Source organism: Panthera leo, chromosome B3 (assembly GCF_018350215.1).
Source record: "Panthera leo isolate Ple1 chromosome B3, P.leo_Ple1_pat1.1, whole genome shotgun sequence".
Classification (NCBI taxonomy): domain Eukaryota; kingdom Metazoa; phylum Chordata; class Mammalia; order Carnivora; family Felidae; genus Panthera; species Panthera leo.
Genome location: NC_056684.1, coordinates 6335657 through 6357724, shown reverse-complemented (window position 1 = coordinate 6357724; position 22068 = coordinate 6335657). Strand labels below are relative to the sequence as shown.

At 57.7% G+C, this 22068-nt stretch overlaps 2 protein-coding genes and 1 non-coding gene across 12 annotated transcripts in view; 2 read left to right on the top strand and 1 right to left on the bottom strand.

Annotated features, from left to right (window-relative positions):
• The window catches only part of FANCI (FA complementation group I), a 101870-nt gene extending 100868 nt beyond the window's left edge, over positions 1-1002 (top strand). For 7 of the 8 annotated variants that reach the window (XM_042941024.1, XM_042941023.1, XM_042941020.1 and 4 more), the window contains one exon: positions 364-1002. In XM_042941024.1, coding sequence (XP_042796958.1) covers positions 364-426 — 63 coding nt within the window. In that variant the 3' untranslated portion in view covers positions 427-1002. Of the gene's footprint in view, positions 1-359 lie in introns of all 8 variants that reach the window. The other variant, XM_042941022.1, reaches the window with a different exon arrangement.
• Positions 708-17523, bottom strand: POLG (DNA polymerase gamma, catalytic subunit). Of its 3 annotated transcripts, XM_042941028.1 has the most exons (24): positions 17355-17522; positions 15812-16594; positions 12860-13055; positions 11796-11960; positions 11528-11674; positions 11297-11376; positions 10310-10492; positions 10056-10210; positions 9758-9884; positions 8650-8886; positions 8382-8448; positions 7680-7760; positions 7375-7461; positions 6958-7065; positions 6001-6161; positions 5312-5365; positions 5092-5209; positions 4490-4625; positions 4149-4395; positions 2807-2929; positions 2509-2677; positions 2186-2394; positions 1247-1407; positions 708-796 (listed from the first exon to the last, which is right to left on the bottom strand). In XM_042941028.1, exons 2-24 carry the CDS (start codon positions 16432-16434, stop codon positions 738-740), a joined length of 3693 nt encoding a protein of 1230 aa, XP_042796962.1. In that variant the 5' UTR covers positions 16435-16594; positions 17355-17522; the 3' UTR covers positions 708-737. The 3 variants fall into 3 exon arrangements, with proteins under 3 accessions (XP_042796962.1, XP_042796963.1, XP_042796964.1); XM_042941029.1 differs by lacking the exon at positions 8382-8448 and having other exon boundaries at positions 7680-7800; positions 17355-17521; XM_042941030.1 differs by lacking the exon at positions 1247-1407 and having other exon boundaries at positions 711-796; positions 17355-17523.
• A 229-nt stretch (positions 17524-17752) lies between these two features.
• Positions 17753-17825, top strand: TRNAR-UCG. The gene has a single exon. It is a non-coding gene; the product is annotated as a tRNA-Arg (tRNA).
• Positions 17826-22068: the final 4243 nt, after the last annotated feature.

The following is a 22068-nucleotide window of genomic DNA, read 5'->3' as shown; positions in this document are numbered from 1 at the left end:
GCCACCCTGATCTGTCGCTTCTCAAAAATTTTGAACCTACGTTCTTCGGGCGGTCACATCCCAGGCTGTAACACACCTGGCCCTGTCTCCTGCCCTTTTACTGAGCCGGCGCAGGGCCACCCAGCACCGAGGCGCCTCTGTCCTCGCCCGTGTCCGTCCGCAGGAAAGGCATTAGCACGGGCCTGCTCCGCTACTTTAGAGGCCTCCCCGCTCTTCCCCCTCCCACTCCTAGGAGGTTGTTCTGTCTGTGGAGAAAGCACCACCACCACAGGCTTTGGCGAGAAGATAAAGGATTTTTGTTTTTATTTCCACTGCCTCTGAGCAGGCTTATCACATTAGAGCATGACTTCTCTCCCCTTCTAGGGCACTGCGTCAGAGCACGAGGGACAGAACAAAGAACCCGCCAAGAAGAGAAGGAAAAAATAAATGAAATGCCTGAGTTAATGTGAACTTTGGGGCTTCTGCTTTCTTTGTACCCAGCAAGCAACAGTGCCCCGTTGTCCCACAGCCTGCACCAGTGTTAGCGTCTTGGTTCCGAACCCATTGAACTCAACTGCACCTTCAGGTAGAGGCCGTCGTGCCTGGCAGGTCCTGCTACTGACGAAGGGCTGGCCCGAGGGAAACCCTTTTGCAAAAAGCACAGCTGAAAGCCTGAGTGTGGGAGCCCGCACCGCCCTGACGAAGCTCCACGGGAGCAAATACAGGGCCTCCGGGCAGAGCTACGGTCCAGGCGGGCTTCATTTCTCCAAGGAGCCTTTGGTGAGTTCAATTATCTGGTAAATATCCAGCGCTTCACCTGAAAGAGAGTGTAAGCTGGTTAGGATGCTTCCTCGAGAACTGTACCTCTGCGCCCAGAAGGGAGCGGGGAGGCCGGAGGAGTGGGAGTGTCTGTTCTGTACTAAAGAAGTTGTTGCTTTAACTTGTTCAGATTATTCAAAGCACAGTTTTTTTTTTTTTTCTTGAGAATGCACTTTGAGTTTATACAATAAATCTTAAAACGCATTTTTGGTGTGGTTGGAGAGAGAATAATAGTACATAGCGAATATCTTGAGGTCTGGTTTCTTTGTGTACGTGAACAGCTCTCTAGAAACCCGTTCCTCTGCGATTTGAACAGCATGTTCACCTCGGGCCCGCGGCACATGATTAACTGGAGGAGCCGCCGGCAGCCTTGAGCTTCCCGCTGCCCGAGACGGCTTTCGAGTCCACCTTGTGTTCTACGCACAACAAACAAATGCATGGAGCTCACCCTGGGGAATCCCGTATCTCCTTTCCATCCCAGTTGGGTTGGAAGGGGTTTTACAATCCATGGTCACTTCCTTCCTGAGGCACTGGTCAATATCGACTGTACTGAAAAAGGCGACTGACTGGGGCAGGTCATCCAGGCCCAGCTTATGGGCAAACATGCACCTGAAAAAGACCCCACCTCCTCTCAGGCGTGTCCAGCACAGCCCTCCACCCAGCAGCCGGACCCCTCCCGCCGACACCAAAATGAAATCAGGGACCCAAACACATCTTTTCTCCCCCCACGGTTTGGTCCGCTTTATTGACGTACAAAATTTGACTTACTGGGCCAAACGATATTCAAAACCTATGAGGACCCTTCGCTGTAAGAGGGCAGCGGAGACCGTGTTAATGTGCAGAGTACTTCTTATTTGCCCATTAGGACAGATCTGGGTCCCAAACTGGTTCTGAGTGGCAGACTAACATGGAACTATAGTTACCATTTAAGCCACGTAAACTAGGAATCTTACTATAAAAATACTTTCTAAGTCACATTTAACAACGTTTTCTGTTGGTAGTCCAAATAACAAACTTTTGGCACTTAAGGAAACATTTACGGATGAAAGAAAACCCTCTCGTCCGAACGGAGAAAAGCTATCTGGCGTTTGATCTGCAAAACCAAGGTGTGTGCCTAGGGGAGGACAAGAGGACAGCCACTCTTCAGAACACCTCCCAGACCTCTCTCACTACCTCCCTGATCTGGTCTGGGTACATACTTTTCAAACCCAAGAAATCTTTCTTAAAAGTTGAGACCGGTCTTTTCAAGACCGTCTTTTTCAACTAGACATAAAACCTGAAACCAGCACTTCTGGGGCAGTGAAAACGCACAGAGCATGCCCGAGCCTGGTCCACAGCCCCGCACAGGAGCACGTGGCCGGCCAGAGAGGCCCCGGGCCCCGCGTACCTGGTCAGGAGGTTGGTGATCTGCAGGGCCAGGGCGGCGCGGTAGCGGTCCTCTTCTCGCACCAGGTAGCGGACCTCGTCGTGGATGCTGATGCAGAAGCGCCCATCGATGGCAAATTCTTCAAAAAGCCACTTCATGGCCACGAGCATGAGGTGCAAATAGTCCACAGCAGAGCTCTGCACCACCCAGTTCACACGACTGGTCATAAACTGGGGGAAGGAGGGCATGGGTCAGAGGGGTGGTGCCGCACGCCAGCTCGCTCTGGGGAGGAGCCCTGCCCTCCCGTGACCCCTCTGCTCGGGCTCCAAGGACAGTGAGATTACCTCCCCCTGGACGGCCGAGGGCTCCAGGGCTCGGCTGATACGGCAGCCCAGCACGGGGGTACATGGGGTGTCAGACGTGGCGATGCTCTCCAGCTTGTTGAACATTTCTGACTCTGTGCCCCCCATCCACGCTCGTTCGGCGACCACCTCCCACTTCTTCCAGTGTGACCTGGGGACCAGGGGGGGAAAGGGGAAGCTTTGCCTTTCAGCCTCTCAGAACTGAAAACGAGGCATCGCAGCTCTCCTGGGGCCAGCCCGGACCCCTCCCCGCCGTCCTTGGTACACAGAGGGCGCTCACTTTCTTGAAGCTTCTCTCTGGATCTTGCGCAGATCCTGCAGGGAAACCCAGCCATCTTCAGTCCTGTCCACGGGGAGGTCCAACTCCCTCACCAGCCACTCCCCCTCATCCGAAAGCCGGTACCTAGGGGCAGCGTCATCATTACCGTTCCTGTGGGATCGCCTCCTGTGTGCCAAGCCCGGGGCCAGGAGTGTCCCCAGATCCCCACGGGCTCTGCTTCAGGGAGAAACCAGCCGAGAGCCAGCAAGGGAGTCGCCGGGCAAAGGTGAAGCCCAGACAGGAGCCCGGGCTATTGTGGGCTGTGCCACGGTAGCCCAGTAAGGGACAGATTCCGCCACGAAGGCAGATGCCGCAGACGCGGTCAGGAACCACCGAATGACCAACAGCTGCCATGTTTTAGTTCCGGAGGCAGCAAAGGCCAGCAGCCTGGCCGGAGGGGCAGTAGCAAATGGGAAGCTCCTTGAAGGGAAAAGGGCATCCAGAGAAAATGACCACATCCAGGCCGGTTGATGACCTCCATTCCCGTCACCCGACTCCTGGCTTCGCAGCCTGTGACAACACCAGGCCTGTCCCCTCATGGCTCCGGAGCCTTGTCACTCACCACCTCAAAGCAGCACCAAGGCTCCCCTCCCGCGCTCACGACCCAGACTCTTGTGTGACGCCTTCAGATTCTCTGACAGCCCGACCTCTCACTGCTCTCGCGCCCCCCGTGCAAGCCGCACACCCCCCCTACTCTGCATGGTACCCCGCCCCCCCGTCTGCACGTGTATAGTCACCGCCACACCATCACCTGCCTACCCTTCGGTCTCACGAGGTGGCCGGCTACTTGGACACGGTCGCTGCAGAGCGTACCTACGGAAGCTGGCCGTGGTGCACCTCTCCTCCAACACTTGCTTCGGGAACCCTCCTAGGAGCCCACTACAACCCTGAGCACACAAAAGGCGCCGCCAGAGGGAACGAGCTGGAGCCTGGGGAGGCTTCCTCCTGTCGCACAGTCAAGGGAGTCCGGTGTTGCACGGCTCCTTCCTGTCAACTCCTGCTGTCCCACCCAGGGCCTGCCCGGTTCCCCCTGGGTGTTCTGCATGACCACGGCTGTCGACGTGCCGCCACTCGGTGGCAACGCAACAAAAGGACAGCCTTCGCTCTATGAGGAAGACTGTGTAAGGTTATTAAAGCAGCAAATGGCACAACCTAAGGACAAACCGTCCTGGGGCAAGGTCAGAGGTCTGAACGGCAAGGGGCCAAGAGAAGGCTCAGGTGATGGGAAACGGGAGGAGAGCAGTAAAGGGGAGCAGGGCAGGCCTGAGGCCCCGGGGGTAACAGACGGGGGAGGGACCCTCACCTGCGAAGGCCCTTGGTGACGGCGTACATCTGCTGGGCCTTCTCGGCTGCCTCCTGACGTGTGAGCCGGTGGTTGAACTGCATGAGCAGGCGCTCGGCGAAGGGCTGTCCCGCCCCGTAGATGCGGCCATAGTTGAAGATCTTGGCGTGCTCACGGCTGATGCCCACCGTCGAGGCGGTCTTACTGTGTAGGTCGGTGCCCCTGCTCTTCCTGCCCTGCAGTGTCATCCAGCCGAAGGCCGTGCAGCCTGCGGGGAGGGGCAGAGCGGGTAGAGGCGGGCGTGAGGAGGGCGGCTCGGAGACCTTTTGCCAGCGAACGGCCCGGCCCCGCTTCCGGCTCACCGTGCATGCCCGCGAAGTGGGCGTCTCCAAGCACAGCCGCGATCCACAGCTCCTGCGAGTCCACGTCGGCACCCACGAGGACGTAGCCGGGTGGGGCCTGTACCATGGCCTTCAACTCGCTGCCTACTCGGTCAGGCTGCACAACAGCGAGGTCAGACCCTCACCAGCTACCCTGGTGAGACACCTCCCACCCGCTCCCCGGAGCCAGACTTGAGGGAGGATGCTGGGCCTCTCCCGAGGGGGCAGTTTTAGAAAACGCCACACAACTGCCCCAAACTCCACAGTGCCGGGGAGGGCCAGCTGGCAGCAGTGAGGGCGACAGGTAAAGACGCCCACCCTCCACGCCTGACCTGACCCTGGCCCCACCTAAACACCACCGCGGCCGTACAGATCACGCACACGTCAACATCTGGCTACGAGGCGGTACCCAGATCACGTCTGCTGAAGGAACAGACGAGCCGTGGAGCTAGATTTGAACTTGAGTCCCGCCTGCCCCAGATCTTCGGTTCCTTCTCCTGCTCCTCACCGAAGGCCCTCCACACCCCAGTTTCTAGAGACACAGGAGAGGAAGCGCAACGTCCAAAGGCGCAGAGGGCACGTACCCGGGCGTTGCTGGCAGTGAGCCACGTGGGCTCCACAGCCCGGCGGGTGATGGTGCCGGCGGTCACCACCTGAGGCAAGATGGCCCCGTAGCGGCCTTCCTCATCATAGCGGGGGTGCCTGGCAGGGTGGGGGAGGACACGAGTCTCGGCAGTTTGCCAGGGTCCTCGGGCCCGTCCCCACTCAGTTCTGCGATCCCCACAACCACCCGGCAGGCCATACCTGGTCACGGCACGGGGCAGAGCTGACCTGGGCAGCCACACCACCATCTGGGAGCTGTGGGGACAGATGGACTGAGGCTTAGGACGTCCGTGAGGAGAATCCACCCCCAGGCTCAGCTTTGGAGGCTACTGTGCCCCCTCCTTGCCCAGCCTCCCCCTCTTCACACAGACTGCATTCAGGACGGGCCCAAGAACCTACCACTCAGGAGCGTAAGCCACCTGAGACCTGGCCAGGCCACTACGTCAGTCCTGCCACGAGTGCCTCGGCCACGCCTGGGACGGACCTCAGCAGCCAGGGAAGTGCCCTTGTCGCAGCAGCATGCTGCTGGAGCCCCCCCACCCCCCACCCCCCTTGCCGAGCCAGCCTTGAGGGTGAGTCCACTGCCATTCTCAGCCTCAGGACCCAGCTCCCAGTCCCGGATGCAGCTCTCAGGCCACCAACCCTCCACGGTCCTCAGCCACACCCAGGGCTCCAGCAGCTACACCATCAAGGCCCTACGGCACCACTCTTTCAACGTAAGCACGGAAACTGAAGCTAGGGAGGCAAGAGACTTGCCTGCGTTCCCACGGGACCAGAACCAGTAGCCGGGCCTTGGGTCAGGGGTGCAAGGTGGGGGGAAAGGGGCCAGGGCTGCCGCGGCGTGGCCAGGAGTATAGACAACATGTCTCTGCCCTCCGACAGTGGCCCACCTGATTCGTTTATGGGCATTCCTCCAGAAAGAAATCATTTTGTTGATTTCCAAGGCACGGGGCCCACTGGCGCCTCCTGGGCCGGCCTGTAGCGTGCCGTCCTCCATCTTGGGCAAGAAGTCCTTGGCAAAGGGACTGCCCACATTGAAGCTGCTGCCATCCTGGAAAGGGCAAAGGGAGCAGGGGCTGGAAGCTGGTGGCAGACCCCTGGCCAGAGAGCCCATCAATGCCCTGTGCACCTCAGCTCCGCCCAACACTGAGCCCAGAACCTCGTGCAGAGCAGCCTGGGGCAAACCCCTGATTGCAACACACCCGCTCCCTTCACGACACAGCCATCCCCCCTTGTCTGTGTGTGGGGGGCGGGGGGAGAGGTGCGTTCCAAGATCCCCAGATGCCTGAAACCACAGACAATGCTGACCCATACATGCTTTTTTCCTTATGTATCTACGATAAAACTTAACTACACGCAGGGAGATTAACAATACCTAATAGAACAGAACGGAGCAATGACCTGTAATAAACGTGAAGTGAACGTGGCTTCCCCCTCTCAAGACATCTCACGTACTGCATTCACCCTCCTTGTACTGACGTGAGATGAAGGGAGGGGAGTGACACAGGCACTGGGACCAGTGTTAGGCTGCTAGTGACCTTCTGATGACACGTCAGAAAGAAGATCATCTGCTTCCGGACCACAGTTGACCCGGGCAACAAACCATCAGTCAACAGAAGCCATCATGCAACAGATGTGGTGGCGGACACCCAACAGGCCCTATGTCATTCCGTCCCACCGCCACGCCCCTCGGAAAACACACTGAGAGACGGTGAGCCGTCTGGGATCACGCTCTGCCCCATCAGGCGTGTCGTTCCTGCAGAGGGCGGTTCCGGGCCCGAGTCACCCTGGGGGCCCGTGGGCCCCCAGCACAGCGAGGGCAGCACAGCCGTGAACCGGACACACACCTTGTGAGGCAGCTTGAAGAACCAGCAGCCGGGAACATCCACGTCATTGTAAGGTCCGTTGCCATGGTGATAGGCCGGCTGGCTGGCTCTGGGGCCACCAGCAGCAGTCTGTGGGGGCCACACACCTAGATGAGGCCCTGCTCCAGCACCTGCATTCAGCGAGGGCCACGGGGTAGGGCGTGGGAAAAGGGCCTGAAGAGGCGAACAGGAAGCTGGGAGATGGCAGGATGGCCCCAAGGATCGGGCTTCCTCCTAGGCCTCCGACAAACGCTGGGCAACCCAAGGGCAAGGCAGCTTCTCCCCAACCCCCCGGAGACCTCGGGAACTCTCTGGCAGGGGAGAGCGACTTGGGCACAAGAGCAGGGCCCGGCCACCCAGCACCCACCCAGAGAAGCCCAGAGCAGAAGCCCCGCTCACCGGAGCCGGGGGCTGATCGGGGACTGCTGCTCCACAGCGCTCCTCCCTGGCCTCCGCCTCCGCCTCCAGGCAGCCCAGCTCTTCCACCTGGATGGGCCCAGGTGCCCAGAAGTGAAGCAGGGGGCCAGGCTGGCCCAGCTCCACCGGCCCCTCCCCAAGACATTCACACAGCCCAAGCCAGCCTGGGGTGAGTGACCCAGTGCCCCCAGTGTCGTCCCCCACCTCCCCCACACCGCCCCCAACAAGGCTGTGGGTCGCTGGGAGGGAGCAGGGACTCCAGAGCCCAGGTTCGGGGCCGCCCTCACCGTCTGCCACACGGCGCTGTCGTCGGCGAGCAGGAACTCCTCCGCCAGGCCTGCCTCCTGGGGCTCCGGCTGCTGCTTCCCCTGTTCAAGACAGTGCTTCCTGTACAGGGACTCGATGGCTCTGGGCAGAGAACAGCAGCAGCAGCCTCTGATTACTGGGGCCCGCTCGGGGCCGGGCAGCTCGCCGGGGGCCTTCCACAACTCCCTGTCAGTCCTCAGAACCAGCCCTGAGGCAGAGCCGGACGGCGCTTTCCCTGGTTCTTCGGGAGTGGCAAATCACAAGGGACACGGCCCACCGGTGGCAGGCTAGGGTGCCAGGGCTGGTCTGACCCAGATCTAAGCTCCTCGCGAGCACACGGCCACCGCCTCCCCTGGAAAAGCTCTGCTCCCCTGGAGCAGAGGGAGGTCAAGCCCGGCCGCCCCTGCTGGATCCCAGCCCCTTTTGTCCCGAAGACCCCACGGATGACTCAGGCTGGCCTGCAGAGCCAGGACTCTCAACCTGGGCCACGTCAAGTGCCATGGCTTGTCCCCAACACCTGTCAAAAGCTCAGGGTTTAGGGCCTTAGACAAGTCAGCCGGCTTTCCTAATAAAGTCAGCCTTTATTCTGCCAACTCTAAGATGGGGAGAACCACGGTGTCTCACGTGAGGGGAGCACCGCAACAAAAGGTTTACGAACACAGAACATCGCTAGCGCTCAGTACCTTACACTCAAGCCCGTCTGCCCTGCTGCTTCTGATGGCCCCTGCTCTGACGTTCCTGTGAAGGCAGCTGGGGTCCGGCAAGACCCAAGGGCAGGGCGTTAAACCTCCAGAGGGCGCCAAGGCCCGGGTGGAAAGGGCAGCCACGGAAAAAAGAACCCAGACTCTCAGACCCCAGCTCTTCCCACTAGCCCGAGCTGGGCTTGCGTCGTTCAGCAGGGGGAAAAGGTCCTTAGGCTCCGCCCCTTCCTGCCCTGAGCCTAAGCCTCACCTGTAGGGGCAGGCCACCCCAGCTGATGCCAGGGCAGCTTCCGCCGGTGCCTTAGCCAAGTTGTCCCGCCGCCCGGGCACCAGGTACCCCCAGCCATGCCGCTCCGAGAAGTGCAGAGGAAAGCCATCCCAGGTCATCGCCATGAGTTTGGGAGTGACCCGCATCTGCAGGCTGAGGAGGCTAGGGCCCGGGGTCCATGCAGGGTCATCTAACCGGGGGCAGAGCTTCCGGTACCACCTACGTCCCGCCAGAAGAGAGCAGTGTCACAGTGGTGGGGGGAGGACAGCGTGGGACTGCAACCCGGGTTCCTTCTCCCGTGACCTGACCCACCCATCCTCTAAAGCCCCCTGGGCTTTCTGATGACTTCAGTCTATAGTCACCAGATGAGCCAGGGCCCCATGAAGTCCCCTAGAATAATTCAAATATCTGAAAAGAAAGATCCTATGTCAGGCCCACAAGCAGGGCCCAGGACTGGGCTCCCTCCCAAGCTCCATTTCGTACAGGGTGACAGGCCAGAGGAGACAGCACATCCGTCCCCACCGCTGCTCTAGAGACCCGCCAGGGCCTCCCAAGCTCCGCCTCTCACGCACAGTTCAGCCAGCACAAGGCGGTGAGGCACCCCGCCCAAGACGACACACCCCGGGTCACGCAGGTGCCGAGTCAGTACCCCGCTGTTCGCCCTGGCCGCCCATTTTCTCATCTCTGCCAGTCGATGAGGCTCAGATAAAAAATCACCTCCTCAAGGAAGCCTTGATTTCCCCAGAGAGAATTAGGTACTGCCTCAATCCTGCTCACTCCTCCTCCTCATCGTGGTTATGAAGACCGGCTGCACTGGCCGGTCGTCACACCTGGCTCCTCCTAGAAGGAGCTCCTGGAAAGGAGCCGTATTCCTATCTGTGCAGTGGCTGCCGTGGGCCCGGCACACGGCAGGTGTTCAGTGTACTCGTACTGAGTGAGACCAGGGAGCCGGGGGTCAGAGGGAGCAGACGCCAGGAGGACTGGAAGACAGCAGAACGGACGGCAGCCAGGCAGGAAGGGCCCACACGCACACCACCTCTGTGCTGGGGCCCGGAACAGCGGAGGCCTAACGGGAGGGGACAGGACTCACCCAGGGTGTCCAGGAAGGTGCTGGGGGCGCTTGGGCAGGATCTCTGCGGTCCCCTTCAGATGCTCCAAGCAGGCGCGGGCCGTGACATCTCGCTGAGCCTCCTCCTCCTCACTAGGGGGGCCGGGGTCTGCACGGGGTGGGCAGGACGATCAGGCCCGGGGGGGAAGAGCCTCTCAAGAAGACCTGCCCGGCCGACTCCTCCCCGGAAGGCTGAAGCTGCCCCTTCCGAGGGCCCCCTGGGGCCCAGGACCTCCCCAGGGACCACCTCTGCCCCCACCTCCCGCCGGTGCTTCCCCACCTTCCTGGTCCTTGGGATCCCCAGGAGCCCCAGCCCCCTCGGTGGGCAACTGGCTGGCTGCAACTGGCTCCTTCCTCTTCACCTGCTTCACCTTCTTCTGTTTAAACTCCTGCAGGCCCCACTCCAGGTCCCAGAGCCAAGGGTCTTCTTTGTACCTGCAGAGCCAGGCCACCAGGGCAGGGGATGGCCAAGCTAAGGCAGGCCTCTGGCCGGCCCACGCCCCCCTAGATCCTGCCCTCCCAAGGCCTGGCTACCTCTCTCCTGAGAGCAGCTGGCAGGCGTCGTCGGCCAGGTCCATCAGTGACTTCTTCATCTCCCGCTGGAGCTCCTCGTAGGTGCTCTGTGCCTCGGCCAGGTACCGCTCCCAGTTCTGGTTGACAGGCAGGTAGGAGACACCCATCTCCAGCATGCCGGCCAGGGTCACTGGGTGGGGACACCTGCGGGGCAAAGGCCAGGGTGGTCATCAATGACCACAACAAAGCGGGCTTGGGCCCCAATACCTGAGCCAGTCCGGAAAGCCGCAGCCCAGCCACCCACGTGGCACAGCTCTTAAGCGAGACCAGGCTCTCGACTCCAGCTTGACTATGTCATAGCCGTGAGACAGTGGGCAAGTCGCTTCACCTCTCTGAGCCTCAGTTCCTAGATCCATAAGCTGGATAGATCTAGGGGTAACCCCATCCTCGGGGATAACACGGGAATTACAGAACCAAACGTGAAAATGGCTGCCACCCCCTGAATAACAGCTAAGTGCCAGGCGCTGTGCTCACAACTGGGGGAGTCCGGTACTATCTGTGTGCGCTTCACAGACGGACACACTGAGGCTCAGAGAAACCTAGTGACTTGCCCAAGGGCAAACGAGTTAGGACAGTCAAGATTTGAGCCAGGCTAGGTGACACTCGTGACTGGCCACACCGTAAGAGTGACTCGCTAGCAAACATGACCATGATGAATGTGAAGGATTCAGATGGCCGGCTCAGGATCTGGGTACGGAGAGGGCGCTGCATTACCCAGGACCAGGCACGTGAAACCCGGGCACAGCCCTCGGCCCTCCCCTCCAGGCCTCTGTAGAAACCCAGAGCCCAGGACCCAGGTGGCCACCAGTACACTGAGTAGCTCCATTCTCACAACCCGGAAAGGCCAAGGTCCACGGCCTGACAAAGACCCAGCACCACCTGAAGACGGAGGACCCAGCTACCGGGAACCTGCTGACCCCCAGGGTTCTCACCGGGGCCCCCCCTCACCTCTCCAAGAAGAGTGGTAGCTGCTGCTGGAAAACCTCGTAGGTGGCCCACACGTCCTGGGCACAGTACTGCATCAGGTCCTGGCACAGGCGACAGGAAGGCGCTGGGTGGGCAGCCATCCCACTACCATGGCCAGGTCTCAGGGTCAGGTGTGGCAGCTATACTCCCCGGGGTCGGGTCGGCTAGGGTCTGCCACACCCACCTCCCCAGAGCCCCGCTCCAGCGCCGTACCTGGAAGTTCTCACGGACGTCCTTCATCCTACCCTTGACAAACAGCTCTCGAGGCTCCTTCTCTAAGGGAGGCCCCCCCACGTAGAGGCTGTGCACGTCTGCCAGGTTATTGACACTGCTGATGTCCAGCCAGTCCCAGGCTGAGATCTAAGGGGCCCGGAGCAAGGGATACAGCACATCAGCCTGGCCTCAGGACAGGCAGGCAGGCAGGCAGGATGCTGAGACGGTCCCAAGTGCCCCGCTCTGGCCTCCGGCAGCGAGCTCTCACCACTGGGCCGCTGGCTTTGTTTTGGGACTTCTGGCCTCGCTGCGTGGGGTGCCGGGCCTTGCGCTTGCCCTGTTTGGCTGCCATCCACAGACTGCGCTGGAAGCCGCTGAGCCCCGAGATGGCCATGTGCATGCTCATGGTGTCCAGAAAGCGCATGCAGGAACCCTGAGGAGGAGAGGGGCTGCGGCTGGGGCCACTCCAGCCCTGCTTCGGTGCCGTCAACCCACCAGCCCCACCCCGGCCTCCTCCGGTCACACGGCCTTCCAACGCTGAAGACCAGCTCACGCGTGCTCGTGCTTCTCCCTCCGACTGTGACGGGCCTGCCCTCCCAAATCCGAGCCACCCCTGCAGGTGCGGGCCTGGCTCAGTCCCAACACTCAAGTCCTCCCCGGCCTCCAGCAACAGCTCTGAGGGCCGCCTTGGGAACAGAGTGTCCAAAACGAGGCCTTCCGAGCTCCCAGGCTCAGTCCCTGGCCCAGCCCTGCTACTCACAAGACTGTGTGAGCCTCGGCTATACGCCAAGGCTGCCCTCGCCTGCCCTTTCTCCTGGGGTGGTTGTGAGGAGGCGATGAAAGGACACCTCTCATAAAATTCAGGATGCCACAAGCACCCACCGGGCATGGTTCTGAGTGTCTGACGTGCGCACTGTTCAAACCTCCCCGGGGATGCTACAAGGCAGCTTCTGCCAGCTTCCTTTTTTGACAGATAACGAAACCGAGGCTCTAAGGAGCCTCTATCTAATCGCTCTTTTCACAGATAAGGAAACTGAGGATGTTAAGGCGCTCACACTGCTGGTCCCTGGCTGAGGCAGGATGTGAGCCCAGGCTGTGTGGCCAAAGACCCACACGAAGCTCTAAAACGCCACACAGAGACAAGAGATGTTAGTACTCTGTGACGACTCAGGTCCCGTACCAGGCGAGTCCTGGGCACAAGGACCAGGGGCAAGGCTGGTCAACAGGAGGCCCTGAGCTGCTACAAGAAGAGCGACGTCTTCCCTAGCCACTGAGATCAGAGGTCTGGGGCCACCCCACGCCAGAACCTCCAGCTGGCCCCAGGAACCTTACCTGGATCAGGTACTGCTCCCTGATATGGGCGCGATCAAAGCAAACATTGTGCCCCACCACCAACTGCTCCTGCCAGTCCCGCTGGGTGGGGCCGCCGGCGCTGGCTGGGACCTCCAGAGGAATGAGGTCAGCCGGCGACAGCTGGCTGGTCCAAGAGTAACGCTCTTCCACCAGCCGCCGGCTGCACCAGGAATACCTGAGGGAGGTGAGAGGCAGACGGGTTCGGCACAGAGCCATTCAACTCCCGCCCCACAACACCCACCGCGCACCTACCGCCACACGCCAGGTCCTGCACTAGCGGCTGGGACACCAGGAAGACCAAGGGGTGCTCCTGACCCTCACAGAGCTGGAGGTCAGGTGGGTGTGTGGGAGGGAGGTTATAAAACCTTTACTTTTCACTTCCACGGATAAAAACGGAACTAAGTGCCACAGTACTGGGTGTCCAACACAGGCATCCAGCCCGGGCCATCAAGGCGCTTGCTAGGTCCAGTGTTCACAAAGTCTGTGCTGTTTATGAACGCTGTCAACCCCTCAGGTCTTTAAGCACAAGACAGCAGGTGTTCAAAATGCTAGCGAAGGAGAGAGACAATTACAACAGAATCCAAAGTGGAAAAATGTTTTTTTAGTTGCAAGTGGCAAAAAAAGAAAACAAACAAAAAACCAAAAGCAAATGCTGCACATGTACAGGATGAATCACCTAATGGCTGGACAGATTCTGAAGGACAGACCGAATCCCACATCTTGTGGGCGGCGCTGTGCAATGGAAGGACCGTGTGCTCGTGTGCAGGGGCGGGGCCGGGAGGGACTGAGGACCCCAATTCGGGACAGGGGGGGCGAAGGGGGTGGGGGAAGGCTGGAGTGCACTCAAGATCCGCGGGGCTAAGCATGCGGAAATGGCCACTGAAGAAAAGCCTGCTGTGAACGACAGATCATGCCAACAGATCAGAGCCAGTCAGCATCAAAGTGGTGACCAGGCCGCGTGTGGCCAGCACAGGTGCAAAGGAGCTTCCTACAACCCTCTGCAGGGGTTGGGGCGGGGGGCGGGGGCCATCTGCCTCAACAGTTTCAACAAACATGAAACTGTTTCTTAAGAGGAGGGGGCTACTGGCAGAAACAGATTCCTAGTTTTCAACCTGCTGAAATCTAACTCACACTCCAACTGCTGCTGATATGCTGGGGCGCAGGCTGAAACCTCCTCCCCGCTTTCAAAGCCCTTGAAAACACCCCTGAAGAAAAGGCTAGAAGATGTCAAATATTCGAGGCTATGGTGAGGACAGGAACTCTAGTAGCAATAAAAAGTCATGCTGGTGCCAAGATCTGGGTCTGTGGCTGTGCACGAGAGCGGTCTTACTATAAATTTATGATTAAAAAAAGAAAGAAAGAAAGAAAGCCAAAATGCAAACAACTTTGGAAAATTTAAGATGAGTCAGATCAATGCCATTAATACTCTACGCTTCTCCTATGAATCTCAGAGAAATGCTGACACCCGTGTGATGCCCCTCTCGGCTGATGACCACGGTCCTTACTGGTGACCCTGGGAAGCTGCCCTATGGGATGTCTAAGCCACCCACCGATCCCACCCCCCCCCCCCAAAGTTTCCGGCTGTTCTGGAACTTGGTGTTACACAGCTATGGGGCGGGGACATGCCCAAGTTCGAAGTGGACTGCTATGAGGGCCCCCACCTGGTAACCCTGCTCCCCACCATAGCCAGGCTCCCAGGAGGCAGGTCCCCAGATGCGCCCAGGCCTCAGCAGTGCCCCTGGCACCTCTGGCAGCAACGGGATGAAGATGAGAGGTGGACGGGAAGGGCAGGGAGAGGAAGGAGGAGGAAGAGAAAAGGGGACTTCAGGTAAAATGGCCAAAAAGGACCAAGAGATCAAAAGACAAGTCTTTCTTGCCACTGGTTTCCTAATTCTCCTTCTGCCACCATCGCCTGCTTGACCTTCTGAAACGATGGGCGCATTCCCTCTATCTTGACCGAGTTACATAGTAAGCACTGAGAGGCTCATCTTCACTGGAACTAAATCAATGCGGAATCTAGTTTCGCTCTTTGCAGCCATTAATGCCTACCTTATCTATTTAGCCATGTTTTCACCATTTTCAACTGCATATTTAACATTTCGCAGCTTTCTTTACAAAGATGTAGCTTCCAATAGGAATAAAGAAACTGCTAACTTTTTTGCTGGCCATGCCTGAAAGCTTTAAGGTTGTAAATAGTATTTTAATCCTGGAATGAAGAATAAAAAAGGGGAGAAACAGGACTGCCATCATTGTTTGAAAAAGAAACGTGGGTAGCACTTAGAAAGTTATTTCAAAAGAAGAGAGATTTGGATATACCTTTTGGGGACCAAAATGCCTGCTTGGGAGGCTGGGGGAAGGAAGCAATGTTTCTCAACTGGGGATGGTGGGGGGCGGGGGGTTGCTGCCTCGGGGTGGAGTACATTTGTGACTTGCCAGGATACTCGCTCTGGTATTTAAGAGAGCGGCTGGGGACTCCAAATGTCTTATACCTCCTGGGACAGTCCCACAAAAGGGAGAGTTCTCCTGCCCACAATAACCAATAGCGTCCGCAGACAGAAATGCTGTTTAAACATTTTGGACTAACTTCTCAGGAAGCTATTGGGGGGGGGGGGAAGGCACCAAATCATGGTAACCACAAGTGCTCTCCCCGTCAGTCCCAAGTACAACGGTCTACTGAAATTCTCCACATGGCCCCTATCACCACCTGACATCTGCCTGGGAGGCTGTTTCCTGCCTGTATCTTCCCGCCAAAATGGAAGCTCTGTGAAAGCTAGGGTCAAGCCTCTCTGAGATCACCAAGGAATCCGCAGTCCCTAGAAGAGCACCCGCCTGGCACACAGTGGGAGTTCAATAAACGTTCACTGAGCCCAACTATTAAGCTGGGCCCCCCACGTGAGCTGAAGTCCCCACCCGAGCCCAGCCCCTACTTACCAGGCCGAGGGGGATATGGCCACCGCCAGCGTGGGGCAGGTTCCCTCTGCCAAGCAGACCTCCACGTCGAACACCAGGGCCCGCTCCTCGGGGATGGCCACGGGTACGGCCTCCCCCGCGGGGCCGTACCGGGTCCAGCCCTCCGCCCAGGCCCAGCTCGGGGGCCGGGGGGGCAGCCGGGCCCGCAATAACGAGTTGGCCGCCTCCAGGTAGGGCAGGCTCTGCTTCTGGGCCAGGAGGCGGAAGTGCTGGTCCAGGCTGCCCCCGTAGAGGGGCGGCAGGCGCAGCTCCACGTCCGGCAAGGGCGTGGCCGGCTGCCCCCAGAGCCCGTGCCTCTGCAGGTGCTCGACGCTGCGGCGCACCGCGGCCTCGCCGGGCTTCTCCGCGCCGCGCCCGAAGATTTGCTCGTGAAGCCCTCTCGAGAGCATCTGGATGTGCAACGGGTTGTGCCGCTGCTGCCCGCCCTCCGAGGATGGCACTTGCTGCGGCCGCGGCGGCGGCGGCGGCCCGTCGCTGGGGACGGGGGCGGGGCCGGAGCCGGAGCCCCAGCGCCCGGGAGCTGGAACTGGCCCTGGCCCGACGGTGGTGGCGCCGGCCACCTTCTTCCAGAGCAGGCGGCTCATGGTTGGTGCAGGGGGCCCCCCGCTGGGAGTCAGGACACCGGGCTTTGGGCTCCAGCTTGGCTGCTTTTACTGGCCGAAAGACGTGGAGAGAGACACGTCCTGTCTCTGCGTTCCAGTCAGTGAAATGGGTCTGACCATGCCTGCCTTCCACCCACAAATCCTGAAGGAGACAGACGACACAAAGTGTTATTTTGGACCCCAGGCATTTCGTGTTAGGTGACGAGCCGTCGCTCCCTGGGCACTTCCTGCGTCCGGGGCAGCGTGCCAGGAGCTTTTAGGGACAGTTTCTCAGTGAGGCCCCAGACAACCACGGGAATCATCAATACCCCTCCTGAGGAAACTGAGCTTCCAGCGGGTTCATCAGTGAACTTGGGGGAGGTGAAGGCAGTGGCTACGAGTGACGGTCCTAGAGGAGGACGCGGCGGGTTTGAATCCCGGCTCTGGCCGTTAGGAGATGCGTGACCTTGGGCAAGCTCCCTAAGGCCCCAATCTCCTACTCTGTAAAATGGGGTTGAGGATTCTACCTGTCACACGGGACCGCTGTTTGGGTGACACAGGGCGAACAAGTCGCGAGGCGCGGCCGTCGGCAAACGGTGGCTGCCATTACCGCGACTGCCGCGGCCCGAGGGCCTAGCGCTGCCAGGTGCCAGGCCCCGGATTCGAACCCTCAGGGCGGGCAGCCGTCCCCCGGAGCCCCCACCCACGCCCGGGCCGTGGCCCAGCCGGCCGAGGGCGCCCCGCAGGGGGCGGCGGCCCCCGCGCGCCCGGCCGGCCGGCCGTGCCCGTGCCCAGCGGCGGCGCCGCGGTGCGCCCTGGGACGAGCCTCCGCCCAGCTCGGGGCCTCGCTCCCTGCCTGGAGAGGGAGGGGCTGCGCCGCCGCTCAGCGACCCGGCCTCCCCCGGGCCGAACCCGCCGGAAACCTCTGTCCGTCCGGTGCTTCCCGGGCCGCGGCTCCCGACCCCAGGCCGACCGAGCGGCGTCTCCCTCCGCGCGGCCTACGCAGCCTCGGGGTGGCGTGTGGCCTCCATCCGACCGGTCCGCCTCGCTGGCAGCCGCAACTTCCCGTCTGCGCCCCGCTCCGTCCCGCGGCTACCCGAGAGGCAGGCGGGAGACTCCCGGCGCGACCAATAGGAGGGCCGCAAGTGGACCGGTCCGCCCGCAGGGGGGAGACGGAGACTTCCGGGTGGGCTCTCCCTGCGGAACTCTGGGAACCAAAGTCCAACCTCCCCTGCCCAAGAAACAAATGGGTTGGTCCCAAGCAAGCTGGAGGGCGGTAGTATTACTTTTTAGATTGTCCAAAGAGCACCAGGCGTCGGGCGGCCGCGTGGCCTAATGGATAAGGCGTCTGACTTCGGATCAGAAGATTGCAGGTTCGAGTCCTGCCGCGGTCGCAGCGGGTGTGCTAACAATTTTTGGTTAATTCTTCGCCTCCTTAGAAAGGTAGCATCGGGACCACCTGAAATGTTGTCTCCTGTTTCCACCACACACTGAAAACTGGGAACGCCCCGACCCTCGGAAGTAACTGCTCCCTCCCACCCGTCCCTGTGACGTTGCTCGCCTACACCTCCCAGGAGGAGGGACACGTTTCTAAAATGCACCACCCGCGGGTACCCTCACGCAGGTGTAGGAGAGGGGAGAGCGCGGGGCATCCTTTGCGGAAATCCCAGTTTACAGTCGATTGATTCGCCGGAATGACAGGGCTTCTCAACTGAAAGCAAGGTGCTTCCTTCCCCAGCCCCGCGCTCTCCGTCGTCATCCTGGGCCATCCTGATGGGTAAAAGTGCTCCCTTATCGTGGAACCCGAATCTGCCCATCGGTCACCAGCCCCCGGCCAAGTGCCTGCGGCTCCCTCCGGGCTGGGGAGCCTTCCAGCCTTTGAGGTCTCTGGCCGCCGTGTCCACCTCCTCTTGCTCCTGGGGCCGCGACAGCTCTGCTTTCGATGCTCCTTCGTCCGTGGTGGAGACTGTAAAGTACCTGGCGGAATAAGACCCACGTGAATAACAGGAGCCTGAGGGTGGGAGCCTGAGCCCCGGCTGCGCGGATTTGAGATCAAGAGAGATACGAGGTCAACCTGAGCTCACAGAGCTGATTAGGGACAAAATTCAGGCCTCGCTGAAAGTCGGTCTCCACCTTCCAGCCGGTGCACGTGCCAGGACACCATGAACTGATTGGGCAAACCGATTGGGCGTTTTTCAGGGGTAGGGTGGGGAGATACCCAAGGAAACACACTCCTGGCCTGATGGGCCCCCCCACCCCCTGTTGCCCCCAGAGAGGCAGCGAGAAGCCCAAGCCAAGGCTTGGGAAGGCAGCCTTGAGCCTTGATTTTTCCACACATTTCCCCTTTTCTTTATGAAATATTTTTCACATACTGTTCTGGGTGCATTTCGTATACACACAAATGTTTGTTCTGTTTTTCTTTTGGCCAAAAAAAAAAAAAAATCAACTGAAAATCCACTATTTTATATAATCTGTTGTTGTTTCCACTTAATCTTATACTGTTAACGTTTTTGCAAAATACCAGGAGAGGACCTCTGCTTAAGTCAGGGAGTCCCTGAGTGGGGGAAATACTTGGATGATTTCTGCTAGTCTCCTCCTGAAATTAGCTTCTCCTTCCCATGTGAGGTTAGGGGCCAGCCACAGCAGTAGTAGCAATACCTGAGACTTTGTTCCCAAGAGTTGCAGATTTTTCAAACTATTGTTTACACTCATCTGTACATCAAAATAACAGTGTCCCAAGGCCCCTGCTAGATCCTGTCATTTAAATGAGATAATAAAGAAGTACATATTATCTACCTACCTACCTATTTATTTATTTATTGTTGAGAAAGAGCAGGCTGGGGCGGGGGGAAGGGGGGGGGCAGCGAAAGACAAAGAGAGAGAGGGAGAGAGAATCCCAAGCAGGCTCCACGCTCAGTGCAGAGCCTGTCACAGGGCTCAATCCCACCACCCTGGGATCATGACCTGAGCTGAAATCATGAGTTGGATGCTCAACCGACCGAGCCACCCACCCGCCGTTAATTACCTATTGTAATATTTCATTATCTTTGGTTTCCTTTCCAATCCTCTATGTTTTATGCATTTAAAAACATTATTCTGGGGTGCCTGGTGGCTCAGTCAGTTGAGCATGTGATTTCGCCTCAGGTCATGATCTCACTGTTAGTGAGTTCAAGCTCAGGATCAGGCTCTCTGTCAGTGCAGAGCCCCCTTCGGATCCTTTGTACCCTCTCCTCTCTCTCTCTGCTCCTCCCCCCCCCCCACCCCACTTTCTCTCTCAAAAATAAACATTTTTTTTTTTTTTTTTTTTTTTTTTTTTGGTAAAGAAAGATGGGAATGCAAGCTGGTGCAGCCACTCTGGAAAAAAGTATGGAAGTTCCTCAAAAAATTAAAAATAGAACTACCCTATGACCCAGCAATTGCCCTACTGGGTGTTTATCCAAGGGATACAGGTCTGCGGTCTCAAAGGGACACGTGCACCCCCATGTTTACAGCACCACTATCGACAATAGCCAAAGTATGGAAAGAGCCCAAATGTCCATCGAGGGATGAATGGATAAAGAAGATGTGGTATACACACACACACACACACACACACACAATGGAGTATTACTCGGCAGTCAAAAAGAATGAAATCTTGCCATTTGCAACTACGTGGATGGAACTGGAGGGTATTATGCTAAGCGAAATTAGTCAGAGAAAGACAAGTGTCATATGACTTCACTCATATGAGGACTTTAAGAGAAAACAGATGAACATAAGGGAAGGGAAACAAAAATAATATAAAAACAGGGAGGGGACAAAAACATAAGAGACTCATAAATATGGAGAACAAACAGAGAGTTACTGGAGGGGGTGTGGGAGGAGGGATGGGCTAATGGGTAAGGGGCACTAAGGAATCTACTCTTGAAATCATTGTTGCACTATATGCTAACAAACTTGGGTGTAAGTTTAAAAAAATGAAAAAAATGAAAAAAAAAGAAAGAAAAAAGTTTAAAAATAAATAAATAAATAAATAAACAAATAGCATTATTCTAAGAAGATGTCTATGGCACACAAAAAAGCTAAGAACCAGCCCCCGGCCTGAATGTCATTTCCACGGGATGCTATTGTTGGGTCTGTGTCGTATCCACTGGGAGAACAACCCTCCCTTTAGGTTCAGTGCCAGGAAATGTCCATCAAGATGCCTGCCCCTCTCACCAGGCTAGTTCAGGCCAGTCTGGCGCCCTCGTCCCAGAAGTAAAATCTTCGGCAGGGACAAAATAGTTGACAGTGATTCCTGGTGAGGGAGGGTACAGGGAGGCATGAGCACTTCCTGCTGGGCTGCTCCATTTCCAGGCTTCTGAGCCCAGTTCCTCCTTCCTCTCTCCTTTTCTGGGAGCTCTGTCACATCCTTCTAGAAAAGTCCATCCTGCTGGTAATACCTGAAAAACCAGATACATTTCCCCACAATTTCCTGGATGTCTCTTCCCACATGGCAGAAGACCAAGTTCATTAGAAGCCCCTTCCTAATGAAAACACTGTGTACTTTCTTGCAAAGCATGAGCCTCATTGGAACAAACGCTGATTTTTGAAAAATCTCCCCTTCCACTGCTGTAAAGTCCCACGAAGACCGACCTTGTGTCTCATTGTATGTCCTATTCCAGGGCCTGGCTGGAGCTTAGTAGTAACAACCAGCACTGACAAGCTGCTGGGTCCTGTTTTAAAGGCTCATACAGTCAACTAAATTAATCTTCGCCCTGACCCTAGGATAGAGGTTCTGTTACTTCCCCTTTTACCGTTGAGGAAACTGAGGCAACAAATGCAACAAAGGTAACAAATGCGAGGTTGACTCAATTATCCAAAAGTCGCACGGTGAGTAGGGGGCCTGGATCAGAACCCAAGCACGAGATGTGTCCAAACCCACCAGGCCCTTCTGCAAGCCCACTGAACCCCCAGAGGCAAGACAAGTTTGGAAAGAAAGCCCAACGCTGATCATTGGTTTGCTGCTGACTCACGCCAGAGTGACTGAAATAAGATCCCAGGTCACACTAATATCTGCCCCTCCGATACCTGTCAGAAAGCAGCATGCTTTTCAGGAGACTTCCTCCTTTGTGCTTGACCAACGGGACCCCCCTCTCTTGAAGGGAACTTCAAGGGGACCAGGCTAAGGAAAAGGGGGTGGTGTCTTTTAACTAAATATATATATATATATATAAATATATATAAATATAAATATAAATATATATAAATATATATATATATATATATATTTTTTTTTTTTTTTTGCAGTTTGTTAGTTTCCTCATCTGTGAAATGGGGCACTTACAGCCCCAACCCCACGGAGTTGCTGTGAGGGTGAAATTCGTTCCAGGTGCAAAGTGTTGAGAATGATGCCCGCCCCGAGTAATCGCTCAAAAAAATGTAAGATATGATTCTTCTGTGTCAGCGCCTCTGTAAAAGTTGTGCCAGGCCTGAACACCTCCAGGCCACTCGTCCTGGAAGTAACCAGACCTGCCTGACCCGGCTTCCGGAGGCAGAAGGCGCCCATCTCTTCGGAGCTGTCTCTCGCGGAAACACGTGGACACAGGAGGGCTCGTTTGGGGGCAGCTCGTGCCATGCTGGGTCTCCATCTACCACAGATGGGATCAAACTGGCATA

Bases quoted from the DNA above. Each gene is read 5' to 3' on its own strand.
- POLG (XM_042941028.1), bottom strand. From the start codon at position 16,434: ATGAGCCGCCTGCTCTGGAAGAAGGTGGCCGGCGCCACCACCGTCGGG. The intron at 13,056-15,811 runs GTAAGTAGGGGC...CACCTCCCTCAG, and splicing joins GCCATATCCCCCTCGGCCTG to GTATTCCTGGTGCAGCCGGC. The intron at 9,885-10,055 runs GTGGGGAAGCAC...CACCCCGTGCAG, and splicing joins GGATCCCAAGGACCAGGAAG to ACCCCGGCCCCCCTAGTGAG.